At 47.3% G+C, this 12,458-nt stretch overlaps 1 protein-coding gene across 1 annotated transcript in view; it reads right to left on the bottom strand.

Moving 5' to 3' along the window:
* The window catches only part of FREM3 (FRAS1 related extracellular matrix 3), a 40,634-nt gene extending 33,529 nt beyond the window's left edge, over positions 1-7,105 (bottom strand). The window contains 11 exon segments of the mRNA XM_030565074.1: positions 1,086-1,604; positions 1,607-1,820; positions 1,822-2,562; positions 2,564-2,602; positions 2,604-3,090; positions 3,092-3,353; positions 4,295-5,080; positions 5,083-5,494; positions 5,496-6,065; positions 6,067-6,447; positions 6,557-7,105. Coding sequence (XP_030420934.1) covers positions 1,086-1,604; positions 1,607-1,820; positions 1,822-2,562; positions 2,564-2,602; positions 2,604-3,090; positions 3,092-3,353; positions 4,295-5,080; positions 5,083-5,494; positions 5,496-6,065; positions 6,067-6,447; positions 6,557-7,105 — 4,960 coding nt within the window.
* Positions 7,106-12,458: the final 5,353 nt, after the last annotated feature.

Here is a 12,458-nt window from a genome sequence, read left to right as displayed (position 1 = left end):
ATAGTGATTTGCAACCTAATAGCTTTTTCTTCTTTTTCTTAATTCAGAAACAAAAAGGTGGCTGCCTTCCCCTTTTTACCTTTGTCCCCACCTTTTGGTCAGGAATCTACCCATGGGAGCTGGAACAGAGGTCTAGAGTCAAAACACTTGTGGGGCCAAATTAAGACTTGATTTTCCCCCTAAGAGATGAGTAACTCCACATTGCTATCAATGGAAATTACTTGTGTCCTGTGGCAGGGTCCCAGATCAGACTTTGACACATCATCAGTAAGTCTCCAAACATCTTCAACCCCATTTTTACAGATACTGAAACCAAAGCACAGAAACTTGGAATGACTTCTCATAGCTTACACAGCAAGACAGGAATAGAGGCTAGGGCTAAAATTTTCTAACGTATTTCTGTGATTTTGGCTCTCAAGTCCCAGTTTCAAATGTGATTTAGGCATCCCTTTCAAATATCATTGAAAGTCAATAGGGCATGGAAACAAACCAGCAGTAAGCCTCCCAGTCTGGGTCAACAGATTCGAGTCTGCAGGGTTCATGCTAGTACTCTAAAAAATAGCTGCATAGACACCACACTGAATTGCAGCTCAGGTTCTGAAACCAACTCCCATCTCTAGGCTTAGCACTCCAGCTCCAGCCCAAGCTGCAACTTCAAAGTGCTGTCTACACAGCTAGTTTTAGAGCACTAGGGTGAATCCCACAATCCCGAGTCTGTTAATCCAGGCTCACAGCACGGGCTCTGTAGAGATACCCACAGTTGCTTTTCAAAATTTTACCCTATGCCTCCCGATGCATTGTACCAGGACCTAACCACTAGACCACATGTTAGGGATTTATCAAGTCTTGAGAGAACTTTAGGTTAAGTGTTGGCGGTAAAACAAGCCCTTCAGCTTCCTTTTAAAATGTATTTATTTGTAATTTCAAAGCTACCCATGTACCTTGTAAATGGTTTAAGTTTGTGTCATTATTTTTAAAAGACAATCCAGTTTAGCTTTAAATTACCTCATAAGTGAGCAAGTGAATTGTCTAAGGTATAGTCTTGGATCTAAAGGCTGTAAATTAATAAATCCATTAGCACCAACCTTGTGTAAATGTGTTAATGCTCTCATTTCCAAGGCCAATATTAATGATGAATCCATGCTCTAGGCCATCTGTGATTTTGTACTTCAGCAGTTTGTGTGGGCTGTCTCGGTCTTCTGCCTTCAGTGACTTGCTGGTGATCAAGAAACCCAAGTGTCCAGTTGGAAGGTTTCTCAGAGTTGGGGCACCTTTGTTCACCACTAACTGTGGCATCCCATTGTCCAGGGGATTGATCTGGATCTTCAACAGCTGGGGTTGATGAATCTCCAGGATATTATCAGGGAAAATGTAAAAGTCTGTGTGGGTCTCATCAGTCACAGTGAACAATAAACTATCCTGGCTGGTTTCTGTGCTATCAGGTCTATAGCTAATCAGATTCTCATTCAAATCTAGTTTGGTGAAGCTGGTCACAGGATAGCTGCTGTTACGTAAAATCTGGCCATGGACAGGGACCTGGGTAACCGTGAAACGGAGCAAATGGTCAGGGGTGTCCTGATCTTCCACAGTCAACTCAAAGGGGGAATCAGTTTGGTCTTCCCTTCCTCAACCACAAGGTCATTGATAGTCAGAATTGGCTTTTTATTGTCCACGTCCGTAATGGAGACCCTGAAGGTGCAGAAGACCGGATTATAGCCATCTGTCACTTCAAACTCGAAGCTGTCCATCTTCACTTCATCCTCTGCAGTGTGGATGTAGTAAATCTTATTGCCAGCTAGCTGGAGCTGAGAGAAGGAAGGAAGCAACAGGCACCCCAGGATTGTCCAAGCTCTCTAAGTGTCCTCGGCTAGGGGCCCGGGTGATGCTGAAGCACAGGTTCTCATCAGGGCTGTTAATGTCACTAGTGCTGAGCAGGTCAGTTGTGAGTGTCACCTTCCCACCCTCTTTCAGAGTTACCCCTTTGTTAATCACCTCAGGGAAGACTATGTCAATGCTGCTGATGGTAATATAAAAATATCTGTCTATCAAGGGGTTAATGCCATCAGTGACATCAAATTTAACCAGGTCACGGACCCCTTGTTGGCCAGTATGAGCAGAATGGATAAAACCCTGGTCTATATCATCCTGGGTGAAATTCATACCCACTGTAATGTTCCCTAATGGCTCCCCATGTTTGCTCAGATACTGCAGAAGACCCTGCCTGGGTGCCAAGCAGATAACGTAGGTGAGGTTCCTGTTCTCTGAATCTATGTCTGTGGCTTTAAGGTCTCTGTTAGTGATGACCTTGGATTCACTGATCTCTATCTCCAGCCCATCATTGATAGTCATCCTAGGGGTCTCATCATCCACAAGGATCACCATGATCAGCACTTTCTGTTCCACTGTGTGCTGGCCATCACTTAGCTGGACTTTGAAGCTGTCCTCTTTAATCTCTGAGTCATCATGCTCATAAACAATGGTGGAGGCCTCCTGGATCTCCTCCAGTGTGAAGTTGCGGATGGGTATGGCACCAGATGTCAGCTGCTGCACAATTCGCCCATGGTTGGGGGGGAACACTGATGAAGTGCAGGTGGTCTGGGGGGAAGATCAGCATCGGCACCATTGAGGATGGGCGTGTCAATAACCAGACTCATTCCCTCCAGCACCACAAACTCATGCACAAACAGCTCAGGCTTTTCATCATTGGTAGGGATGATGATAATCGGGAAGAAGTGGTGTGGGGAGACACTGACGCCATCAGAGCAGCAGAAAGTGAATCTGTCCTCTAAGGGCTCCACCTCCTTGTGGATGCTCTGAATATAGCTGATATGTCCCAGGTGAACATCTTTGATGGAGAAGGCAGTAATGGCAGTGCCAGCCCTAGACTTTTCAGATCCAGGAGCTGGAGAGATGTTCTCCAGGTATCCAGAAGTGGACTGAACTGTGATGGTGCACACAATGTCATCCATGGGAGTATCCACATCCTCCGTATCCAGCTGCTGCTGAGTCAGAGCTTTCTTCCCTCCCTCTGAGACAATGAACAGCTTGGGCCCCACAATCTCTTTAGGTGCAATGCTGTCCACAGGCAGCAGTCACAGACACACACACCCCTTGTACTGTGCTGCCTCCCACCACCCATTCATAGGGCAGGTCAGAGATGGTCAGATTGAAAGAGTCAAACCTCTTCTTCAGGCCAATCTCTCCACCAGTGTGAGCATAGACTACTGTCCCACTGATAAAGTCTTGCTGGGTGAATCTCTCCATGGGCACCCAATTTACCAGGATGTCACCCAGCTTGGGTGGATCCCTCACAAAGAAAGTCAGTGACAGATCATCAGTATCCTCATCTGTGCCTGTCATAAACAGATAGTTAAGGGTTAATGCCTCTTTCACCTGTAAAGGGTTAACAAACAGTGACCTGCAACACCTGACCAGAGGACCAATCAGGAGACAAGATACTTTAAAATCTCGGTGGAGGGAAGCCTGTGTTTGTGTTTTTGGTTTTTGCTGTGTTCTCTTTGGGATCTGAGAGTGACTGGATGCACTAAAGGCTCTAATTTTCTATTCAAGTAGTAAGTGCAAGTAGAAATGCGGTTTAGTCTTTTTAATTGGTTTTCTTTATTTGCAAATGTGTATCTGGCTGGCAGAGTTCTAATGTGTATTTGGCTGGAAGTATTTTAAGTTATATTTCTGCTGGAGGAGGCTTTTTCTCCAATTTCTATAAGCTGAAAGACCCTGTAACTTTTACCATCTAAATTACAGAGATAAAGAAAAAAAGTAAAAAGTTGTTTTTATTAAAAGTTTTGCTTTTTAAGACCTGTTTGATTTTTCCCCCCTTGTTGAGGCTCAAGGGAATTGAGTCTGTACCTAACAGGGAAGAAGGAGAAGGGAGGGGAGAGGGGTGGAATCCCTTTGTTTTAGATTCACGGAGCTTGAATCTGTATTGCCTCTGGGTGAGGGAGAAAGGGGAGGGGGGAAGGGACATTCCTGCCTGTTTTAAGATTCAAGGAGTTTGAATCACGGTAATCTTCCAGGGTAACCCAGGGAGGGGAAGTCTGGGAGAGGCAATGGTGAGGGAAGGGGTTTACTTTCCTTGTGTTAAGATCCAGGGGGTCTGGGTCTTGGGGGTCCCCAGGGAAGGTTTTGGGAGGACCAGAGTTTATCAGGCACTCCAAGTCCTGATTGGTGGCAGCTTATCAGATCTAAGCTGGTAATTAAGCTTAGGGGAATTCATGCTGGTATCCCAACTTTTGGACTCTAAGATTCAGATTGGGGAAAGATACCATGACAGTGCCCTGGAGAAGGGAAGCAGTGATCTCAGTGACACCATTTTCTTGCACATCTATAGAGGGTCCCAGCAGTTCATTACCACCAGGTAGAGTGATACTAGGCCTTTCATCGTCCACTGGCTGCACAGTGATCCTAACAGTGATTGGCACATGATGAATGCCATCACTCACTTCCAGTTGATAGGAGTCATTAGTGGACTCATCACCACTGTGCTGGTAGGATATACGCCCACTGGCAATATCATCTAGCAGGAAAGATTCTCCCTGGACTATAAGCCCCTCCAGGTAGCAAAGGTGGCCATGCTGGGGTGCTTAGTTTAAGATTAATATAATTTGATCTGTGTCTGTGCCCTGGTCAGTGGCATCCAACTGACTGCTGGTGAGAAGGAAGTTGCTCTCCTCAAGCACAGTGAAACCCATGTTGGTGATCCGGGGTGGCTGATTGTCCACTGGCTGCAGGAAGAGAGTGAAAGTCCCTAGCACAGTGTTGCTCACTGAGTCCTCTACACTGTAGTTAAACTGCACCACGCTTGGGGTGATACCCAGCTCCTGGTCAGGCGGCCGGTATGCCACCTTCTGATGGTTCACCTGGCCTTGGGTGAACTGAATAATGGACAACAGAGGGTTATCAGCCAGCACAATCTCTTCAGCCAGTACAGGGCATTTCTCATCTATGTCAGCTGGGGGTGTAAGCAGGGTGTATTTCAACTCGCTATCATCTGTGTCCAGGTCAGTTTAGTGCAGATAGCGCTTTCTGAAGTAGGTCACCTGGTACTCCAAGACTGTCATCGTAAGCTGATGCCTGGGTACAGTTCCGGGGGCAAATTGTCTACTGGTTGCACTTTGATGGTGAACACTTGCTCCCCAGACTGGTTAGGGGGCTCATTGTCATCCTGGAGGCGGAACAGAAAGTGGCCCATCACAGGACTGGTGCTATGGGGTCCTGTGTGCCTGTAGAACAGCCTTCCATCCAGGATGTCTTGCTGCAGCCATTCGCTCACCACCTTCTCATACACACCCTCCCTTTCCACAAAGCACCAGGAGGAGGAAGCACCACCAGCCTCCTCCACATCCTCTTCACTCTCAAAGGATGCCAGTGGCTCTGTCTGGTACAGGAGCAGCTTACCCAGGTGCTGGGAGCGTGAGACGTGGGCAGACTCCTCAGTGTCTTCCTGAAGTATAAAGCGAATAGTCGACTCTTCAGAAATCAATGTCAGTGGCACTGAGAACAAAGGGCGAGAGCTGGACAGCCTGGCGCTCTCTCAGCACCAGCCCGGTGTTGGCGTTGAGCAGGGGTGGCTGGTCATCAACAGGGGCAATGATGATGGGGAAAAGAAACTCTACCTGGTGCTGCCCGTCCTCCATGCGGAACACAGTGTTGTGACTGTAGCTGTGCTCGCTGCCATCGTGCTGGTAAACAACCTGCCCAGCCTCCAGCTTGGCTGCTGTGAAGTACTTGCAGCTGGGTGGTGCACCCAGTAACCTGAGCTTGCCATGTTGCAGGCCCCGTGTCTCCCAGACCTTCACCTCACTCAGATAATCCTCATCGCTTACCTCCAGAGTGCCAGACAGAGGCCTTGCCTGCCCCTCGAAGAGCATCAGCTGGGGGCCGGCGGCTTGGCTGAAGGTAGCCACTGGGGCCAGCGTGTTCATGGGCTTCACCACCACCATGAAGGCGAAGGGCTCCGAAGAGGCGCCCTCAGGGTCCAACACCTTTATTTCCACCTGGAAGATGCACTCCTGGTCCGAGTCCACCGTGGGCGGCTGGTAGGCGAGCCTTCAGTTCCCTCCGCTCCCGCTGGGTGAAGGAGGTGAGCGGCGAGTTGGGCTCGTCCATGCTGAGTAGGTAGCCCCACAGTCGGAGATCCTCACCTTCCCGCCCGCCGGGGCTGGGCCAGGGCGTGGTGAGGCTGAAGAGCAGCAGGTCCGGGGGGCTCTCCAGGTCCTCGGCCGCCAGCATGTCGGGAGTGAGGGCGGGGAGCACGAACTGCTGCACCTCGGCCACCAGCAGCGCCCTGAAGCCCAGGGAGGAGGCCGTGTTCTCCGCGCCGCCCCGCAGCCGCACGACCACCTGGAAGTACTCCCGCTCGGGGCCGCCCAGCAGCTCCACCCGCGCGGGGATGGAGTCGCGGCTGGGCCAGGGCTCAGCCGCCGTGGGCTGGTAGCAGATCCCCGCCCGCTGCCCCCTGCTGTAGCCAGGGGGCAGCGGGCGCCCGGCGGAGTCCACCAGGCGCCCGTGGGCGGGCAGGGGGGCGCCGCCGTCCGACAGGGGCCGCACGGTGAGGCGGCAGCGGCCGTGGGAAGCCCAGCACGTTGCCGTCCAGGGGCGGGCTGAGTCCCAGCCGCGACTCCACCTCCAGCGGCAGGTGGCGGCGGCGGCGAAGGCGCGGCGGCCGGGCCAGCACCTCCACCTGCAGCGCCAGGAGCAGGAGCGGGCGGCGGGGCGAGCCCGAGCGCAGCTGGAGGCGCAGGCGGTAACGGCCGGTGCTGGGGGCGCCGTAGTGGGTGCAGTGGCCTTGGCCGAAGCGGCAAGGGAAGCGCCGCGGGGAGAGGGCGTCGGGGCTGGGCGGACCCGGCTCTTCGCTCTCCAGCGCCGATACCTCGCACGTCTGCCCCGGCGGCACGCGGATCGCCGGGTCCAGCGCCGCGGAGCGGCCGCAGGTCACCCGCAGCAGCCCGGGCGCGCCGCCGCCGAGTCCTGGGGGCAGAAGCAGGGGAAGCGGGGGCGGGTCCTGCTGCGCTTCTCGCCCAGCCGCCCGCAACACCGCGGCCGGCAGCACCGTGCAGCAGGGGTGGCGGAGCGAATCACTAGCCATAGCCCCCTGGAAGCGCAGCTGGTGCTCCGGCTGGGGTGGCTCCGCGGCAAGGTGCACTGGCTGCCTCCTCTTCTAGCGGCTGGGCGAGCGGTGTGCTCTGTTCTGCCCCAGCCGGCTGCAGGCACTAAAGAAAAGAGGTGGAGGAGAGTGGGTGAAATGAGTGCCTCGCACCGCCCCAGAGCAGCCTGACACAGTCCACCCGGCGACCAAGCGCCTGCCCTACAGCCTAGAGATGGGGAAAGCAACTCCTGGACAAACTAACCCAGCACCCAGGAGCGTGGGAGATAGGAACCCTCCCCCCAGGCTCTGATTTTCCACTACAGGGACCCACTCGTCTTTTCTGAGACTGCAGTGACTTCAGCTGACTAAGGCTCCAGTCCCCCCACGAATGGTTCTAGTTTAATGTGTACCCCACCAGGGCACAAAACCTTCAGTTTATGCTCTGACATACTAATCTCTCACTTCACATAAAATGGTTTGTCATAACACTAGGAACCACAGCTTCTCCGTGCTTCCTTGAATCAACTTTAGGAGCCAGACGTTGCCCTCTGTTTAAACAAAGTGTCTCTACCTTTACACCGCTGTCATTGAGAGCAGCATGGGGCTTTTTAGCTCTTCTTTCATTCAGTCAACTAACTCCAGAGCTGTACTGTGGTAAGACTAATACTAAGCTCTTACATAATTAGTTCAGCTTGTTGAGTGCTGTCCCAACTGGGGAAAGTGACACTGAACCTGCTTCAAATCCCTTGTTACCATAAAAGCAGCAAAGAGTCCTGAGGCACCTTATAGACTAACAGACGTTTTGGAGCATGAGCTTTCGTGGGTGAATACCCACTTCCTCAGATGTACCCACAAAAGCTCATGCTCCAAAACGTCTGTTAGTCTATAAGGTGCCTCAGGACTCTTTGCTGCTTTTACATATCCAGACTAACACCGCTACCCCTCTAATACTTATTACCATAAACATCTTTCTCTGACTTGCCAAAGGTGTTTAAGGAACAGGAGGGCAGTTGCTCCTTTCCGAGTTTGGCTATCAAGTTCCCTGGGGTGTATATTAAGAAGCAAACTTTTGAGCCTACTGCAGAAAGTTTGTGTTCTTTTACACTTAGTATCTGGTTCTGCCAAACACTAACAAATCCACATGAGACAAGGCTGAGATTTTCAAACTATAGCACTGGGGAGAGAAGAGGAAGGCTTGAGAAACTAATTTACTGAATGGCTATTCTTATAGAGACAACAAGGACCTTACCTAAACGTATGCAACTATGATGACAAAACTATTAATTGTATATCAATATTTACAGAAAAGGCAAATTAAAGATACAAAATAAATTACATTCATGGTGGTTTTTTTAAACAAATAAAAAGCAAACATGCATTTAGGGATCATTTATATTATAACATTAGGTGCTCAGTTTTGCTTAATTGTTAAAATGGAAATAATTGTAAAATCATATTTATCTTTTACACTTTATTCTGTTTTACTGTTTGCAATTTGGATAGTGAAAATCGCCTGGCCAGTGTTACATTTTCAGTATGTTTCTTGGTGAAGATGGAAAGTGAAAGTATGTACCAGCTCAATGCTAGGGGAAAGGAATGTTTATTCATTTTTTAAAAAAGCACATTTAATTTTTTGACTAGATTTATCCTAATGCTACTCTGGTATGGGGAGAAGAGTATAAAATACTTTTATCATTTTATTTATTTACTTTTTGTAACATCCTCTTAAGAACTTGAAGAAAAAATAAGAAAAACTGGATTAATAATTTTAAGTATGTTTACCCTGCTGCTGCTTCCATTTAAATGAATTGGTCATTTGCCATCAACTACAGTGAGACCAAGCTCAGTCCCTGTAAGTCTTTTTGTGTTTTAAAAACGTTTTTTGGTTTAATTTGTGATTGTTGCACCAGTAATGCTTTCAAAAAACTATTTCTAGTTTGTTTCTGTAGAAGCAGTAGAGGGCACACTGGGAGACCAGATACTACTTTTATCCAGAGCTTTATAGAATTTACTGCTTTTATTAGTTTTTAAATTTGCCAATGGTGAGAGTAAACACTTTCCCCTCTCAGATATAGTACTTTTAAGCTACAGTAGGCTAAGCCATAGTTCTCCATACTCCTTGGCCATATTCTTTGGAGTTAAGACATCAAGATTAAAGCGTGGTTGGGAGCAATCAACTTTTATCGGGATTTGTCTCTTCAGTGACTTATAGCTGTACATTGTACATCAATATATGCAAAAAATTATTTTGAGAGAGACAAGGTGGGTGTGGTAATATCTTTTATTGGACCAAATTCTGTTGAGAGAGAGCGCGCGTGTGCACACACAGCTTGAGTTTATACTTGAAGATTATTAGTAATAAAGATTGTATGAAGAATGCTATACAAGATGAAGGCCAGATCCTGCTCACTTCCTCACACAAGCAGTTCCATTGAGGTCAATAAGTCTACTTGCTTGAATAAGGTGAGCTGGGCTTGGCTATTATGTTGTCTATTATTCATCCTATAACTAGTATTCCAAGTAATATATGGCGTGCGATCAGGGAATATGCAGAACATAGATTAGTCAAGCATCAGGACAAAAACATATAAAAGGGCCTGACACCACAGTGTTGCTCCAGTTGTACACCAGTGTAACTGACTAAAAACTGATTCACCACTATGGTACACCAACCCCTATATTTTCTTGGGTACCAATCTAGCATCTATATTCTACACATTCCCTGGTTAAGATCTAGTTGTGAATTAGGCCCACAATTTTTCTTCATGTTCTCAGATGGAATTAAACAATTAAAAAAACCCTTAGAGCAGCTCAAGTGACTTTAGCTAAGGGTCTTGCTCACCATTTCTAAGGAAGGATGAAGTAAGAGTAACACCTGTTTTGAGGGTTTAGTAAATGATAAAATGGAGAGAGAGAGAGAGAGAGAGAGAGAGAGAGAGTGTGGAAAATAAGATACAGTGTTCCAAATCTTCCTGTGGAGAGTTAAGCTAGCCATGGGTGGTGGTAAGAAGTTTTTTTGCAAGCAGGAAAAATGGAAGTTATTTGCCAGTCTTCTCTGATGTCAATCAGATGTTTTCTTATGACTAGTAAATTTTGCTTTTTATTGTGAGCATTGCTGCACACAAGGAAGTGTGGCTAGGAGGTGACTAAGTAGAGTAATCCATTGTCAATGACTCTTCGATGTACTATAGGGTTAACATTTCACAATAGATTACCATGGTAATTAGAAACAGCAGCCCAAGTGAGCAGAAAAGTCTTTCACAAAACCTGACTTCTGGTAATGGACCATGCTGTCACACTGCGATTCTTTTTCATAGTCACATTGACAAACCGGCATCAAGCTGACAGCCAGAAAGATCTCTGAATGTACAGAGTTATTTACTGCATAAGTAGGTATGATCCTCAACACTGAAAATGAGGAAAGGTTTTTCAAACAAACAGAGGTAGCTATTTTCTAGCACTTCAAAATTCCAGAGTATAAACCAAATGCTACACAGGTGTCAAACTGCAGGGACACTGGAATGTCCAAAGATACATCTCCTTACCTATCTTAGGAGGTGTTGAGAGCTCTCAACCGACATTCATCAAAAGGTCTGGTCCTCAGAGCAGTGCCTTGGAGTGGTGCTTCCATTGGTTCAAATCAGGTTAATACTCAGTTTCCAGGCCCATTCAAGCTTTTCATAGATCAAATCCCTCTTCCTTACATCTTGTATAAAGAGGTTTGTTCGAAGAAGCTCTGCTGCAGTATTTGGGTGTTGGGGAGGGAGGCTTTATTAATGGATATCCAGAATAGAAAATGTACCAAACAGTCTGAAAAAAAATATAGAAGAAGCATGTTTCTAAATGTAATTGTAAGTATGGAACTATTTTCTTTTGCAGATGGATACATTTAGCTACATAAGCTAAAAAAAATGAAATCCCTGTCTTTTGAGTGGCAGCATGACTGGATCTTGGTGCACAGATATTATGACATGAGACATTCCTAAAATAGGCAAATAGATCTAAATGCAGGGTAGCAGCTTCAACCGTTGCTTTATGAGGATACACACACTGGTCATGTTTTCACTTGAGATCTTTTGCAGCAACTAAGACAAAATCAACATAGCCCCTGTAAGACACAGGGCAAATTCTGCCCTAGAATGTGCAGGTGGAGCTCATTAACTTAGTTGGGAACCACACAGCCATTCTTCCTTTTTGCTAAGGACATTAGGACAAGATGAAAAAATTTATCCTGGTTTCCAAAGCCTGGTTCCTCTGATTGTAATATCATAGGCACAAATGAGATTTCAGACTAATGCCTACACAGCAAAGAAAAACCTGAGCCCAGAAGACCGCACTGCAGTGAAACAGCCTGCAGCCTGAACCCTCTGAGCTCAAGTCAGCTGGCATGGGCCAGCCACAGGTTTTTCTTTGCTGTGTAGACATACCCAGAAACGCTATTCACAGGGCTGGCCCCAGGGTAAGTGGTAAGCATGCAGCTGTCAGGGCCTTGCTTTGTTAACATTCTCTTTCCCCTGTTGGGTAGAGGAGGTTGTTGATGCATGCTATGTGAGTGCACTCGATGAACATTGACCCTTTGACCACCACGAACTTGAAAAAATGAACTGCAGTAGCTCAGTCTTCATTTTAAGTGCTGTGGAAGTAGGGAATTGACAAGGATTTGTAGGGGATCTCAATGCATGTCAGTCTATTAGCAAGAGTCAGGCTAGCAGTTAACAGGAGTTATGCCAGCTGTAACCCTAATGACATGAGACTTGTAGAAGCGAGGATGGTGTGAGGCAAGTGGAAAAGAACTGTGTGAAAAGTTGTCATGACCTTGCACTAATAACCAAATATGTAGACTGACATCTTCTAGAAGTAAGGCTCTCTTATTTTTCTGTGTATAAACAAAATGCAGCTGTTGCTTATTATTGTCTGTATTATTGCTTGTTATTGTCTGTAACAAAGGTATAAATGCTTGCTGTAATTGTTTACCTGTGGAGAGACCTGTCCGGGACTGGGGCGACCCTGTGTCCTAGGGCACTCCCTCCATCTATTGCAATTGCTGGAGAAATAAAAGTATTTGATTTTGCTGCACTCAAACAAAAAAGCAAGAACTGAGTTTTTCTCCGACAGTGCTAAAGTCCTCCATTCCCCACCTTTCTTGGTAATGAAAATCTTTGATTTGTCCCCACAATTACAATGTATCCTAACCTTCTTTCCCTAGTTGCAAGATCTCCCATGCAAACCCTTCACCCAGCTTTCAAACTGACACACCTAGATGTATTATACAGGTTATAGATGTTTGCCAGAGCCCTGGCAAAGGTTAGCGCTCTTAGGGCTTGCAAGTTAACCCTACTCCTAAATCAGGAAA

Source organism: Gopherus evgoodei, chromosome 5 (assembly GCF_007399415.2).
Source record: "Gopherus evgoodei ecotype Sinaloan lineage chromosome 5, rGopEvg1_v1.p, whole genome shotgun sequence".
NCBI classification, from domain to species: Eukaryota; Metazoa; Chordata; order Testudines; family Testudinidae; genus Gopherus; species Gopherus evgoodei.
This window is presented reverse-complemented; position numbering and strand designations above follow the sequence as displayed.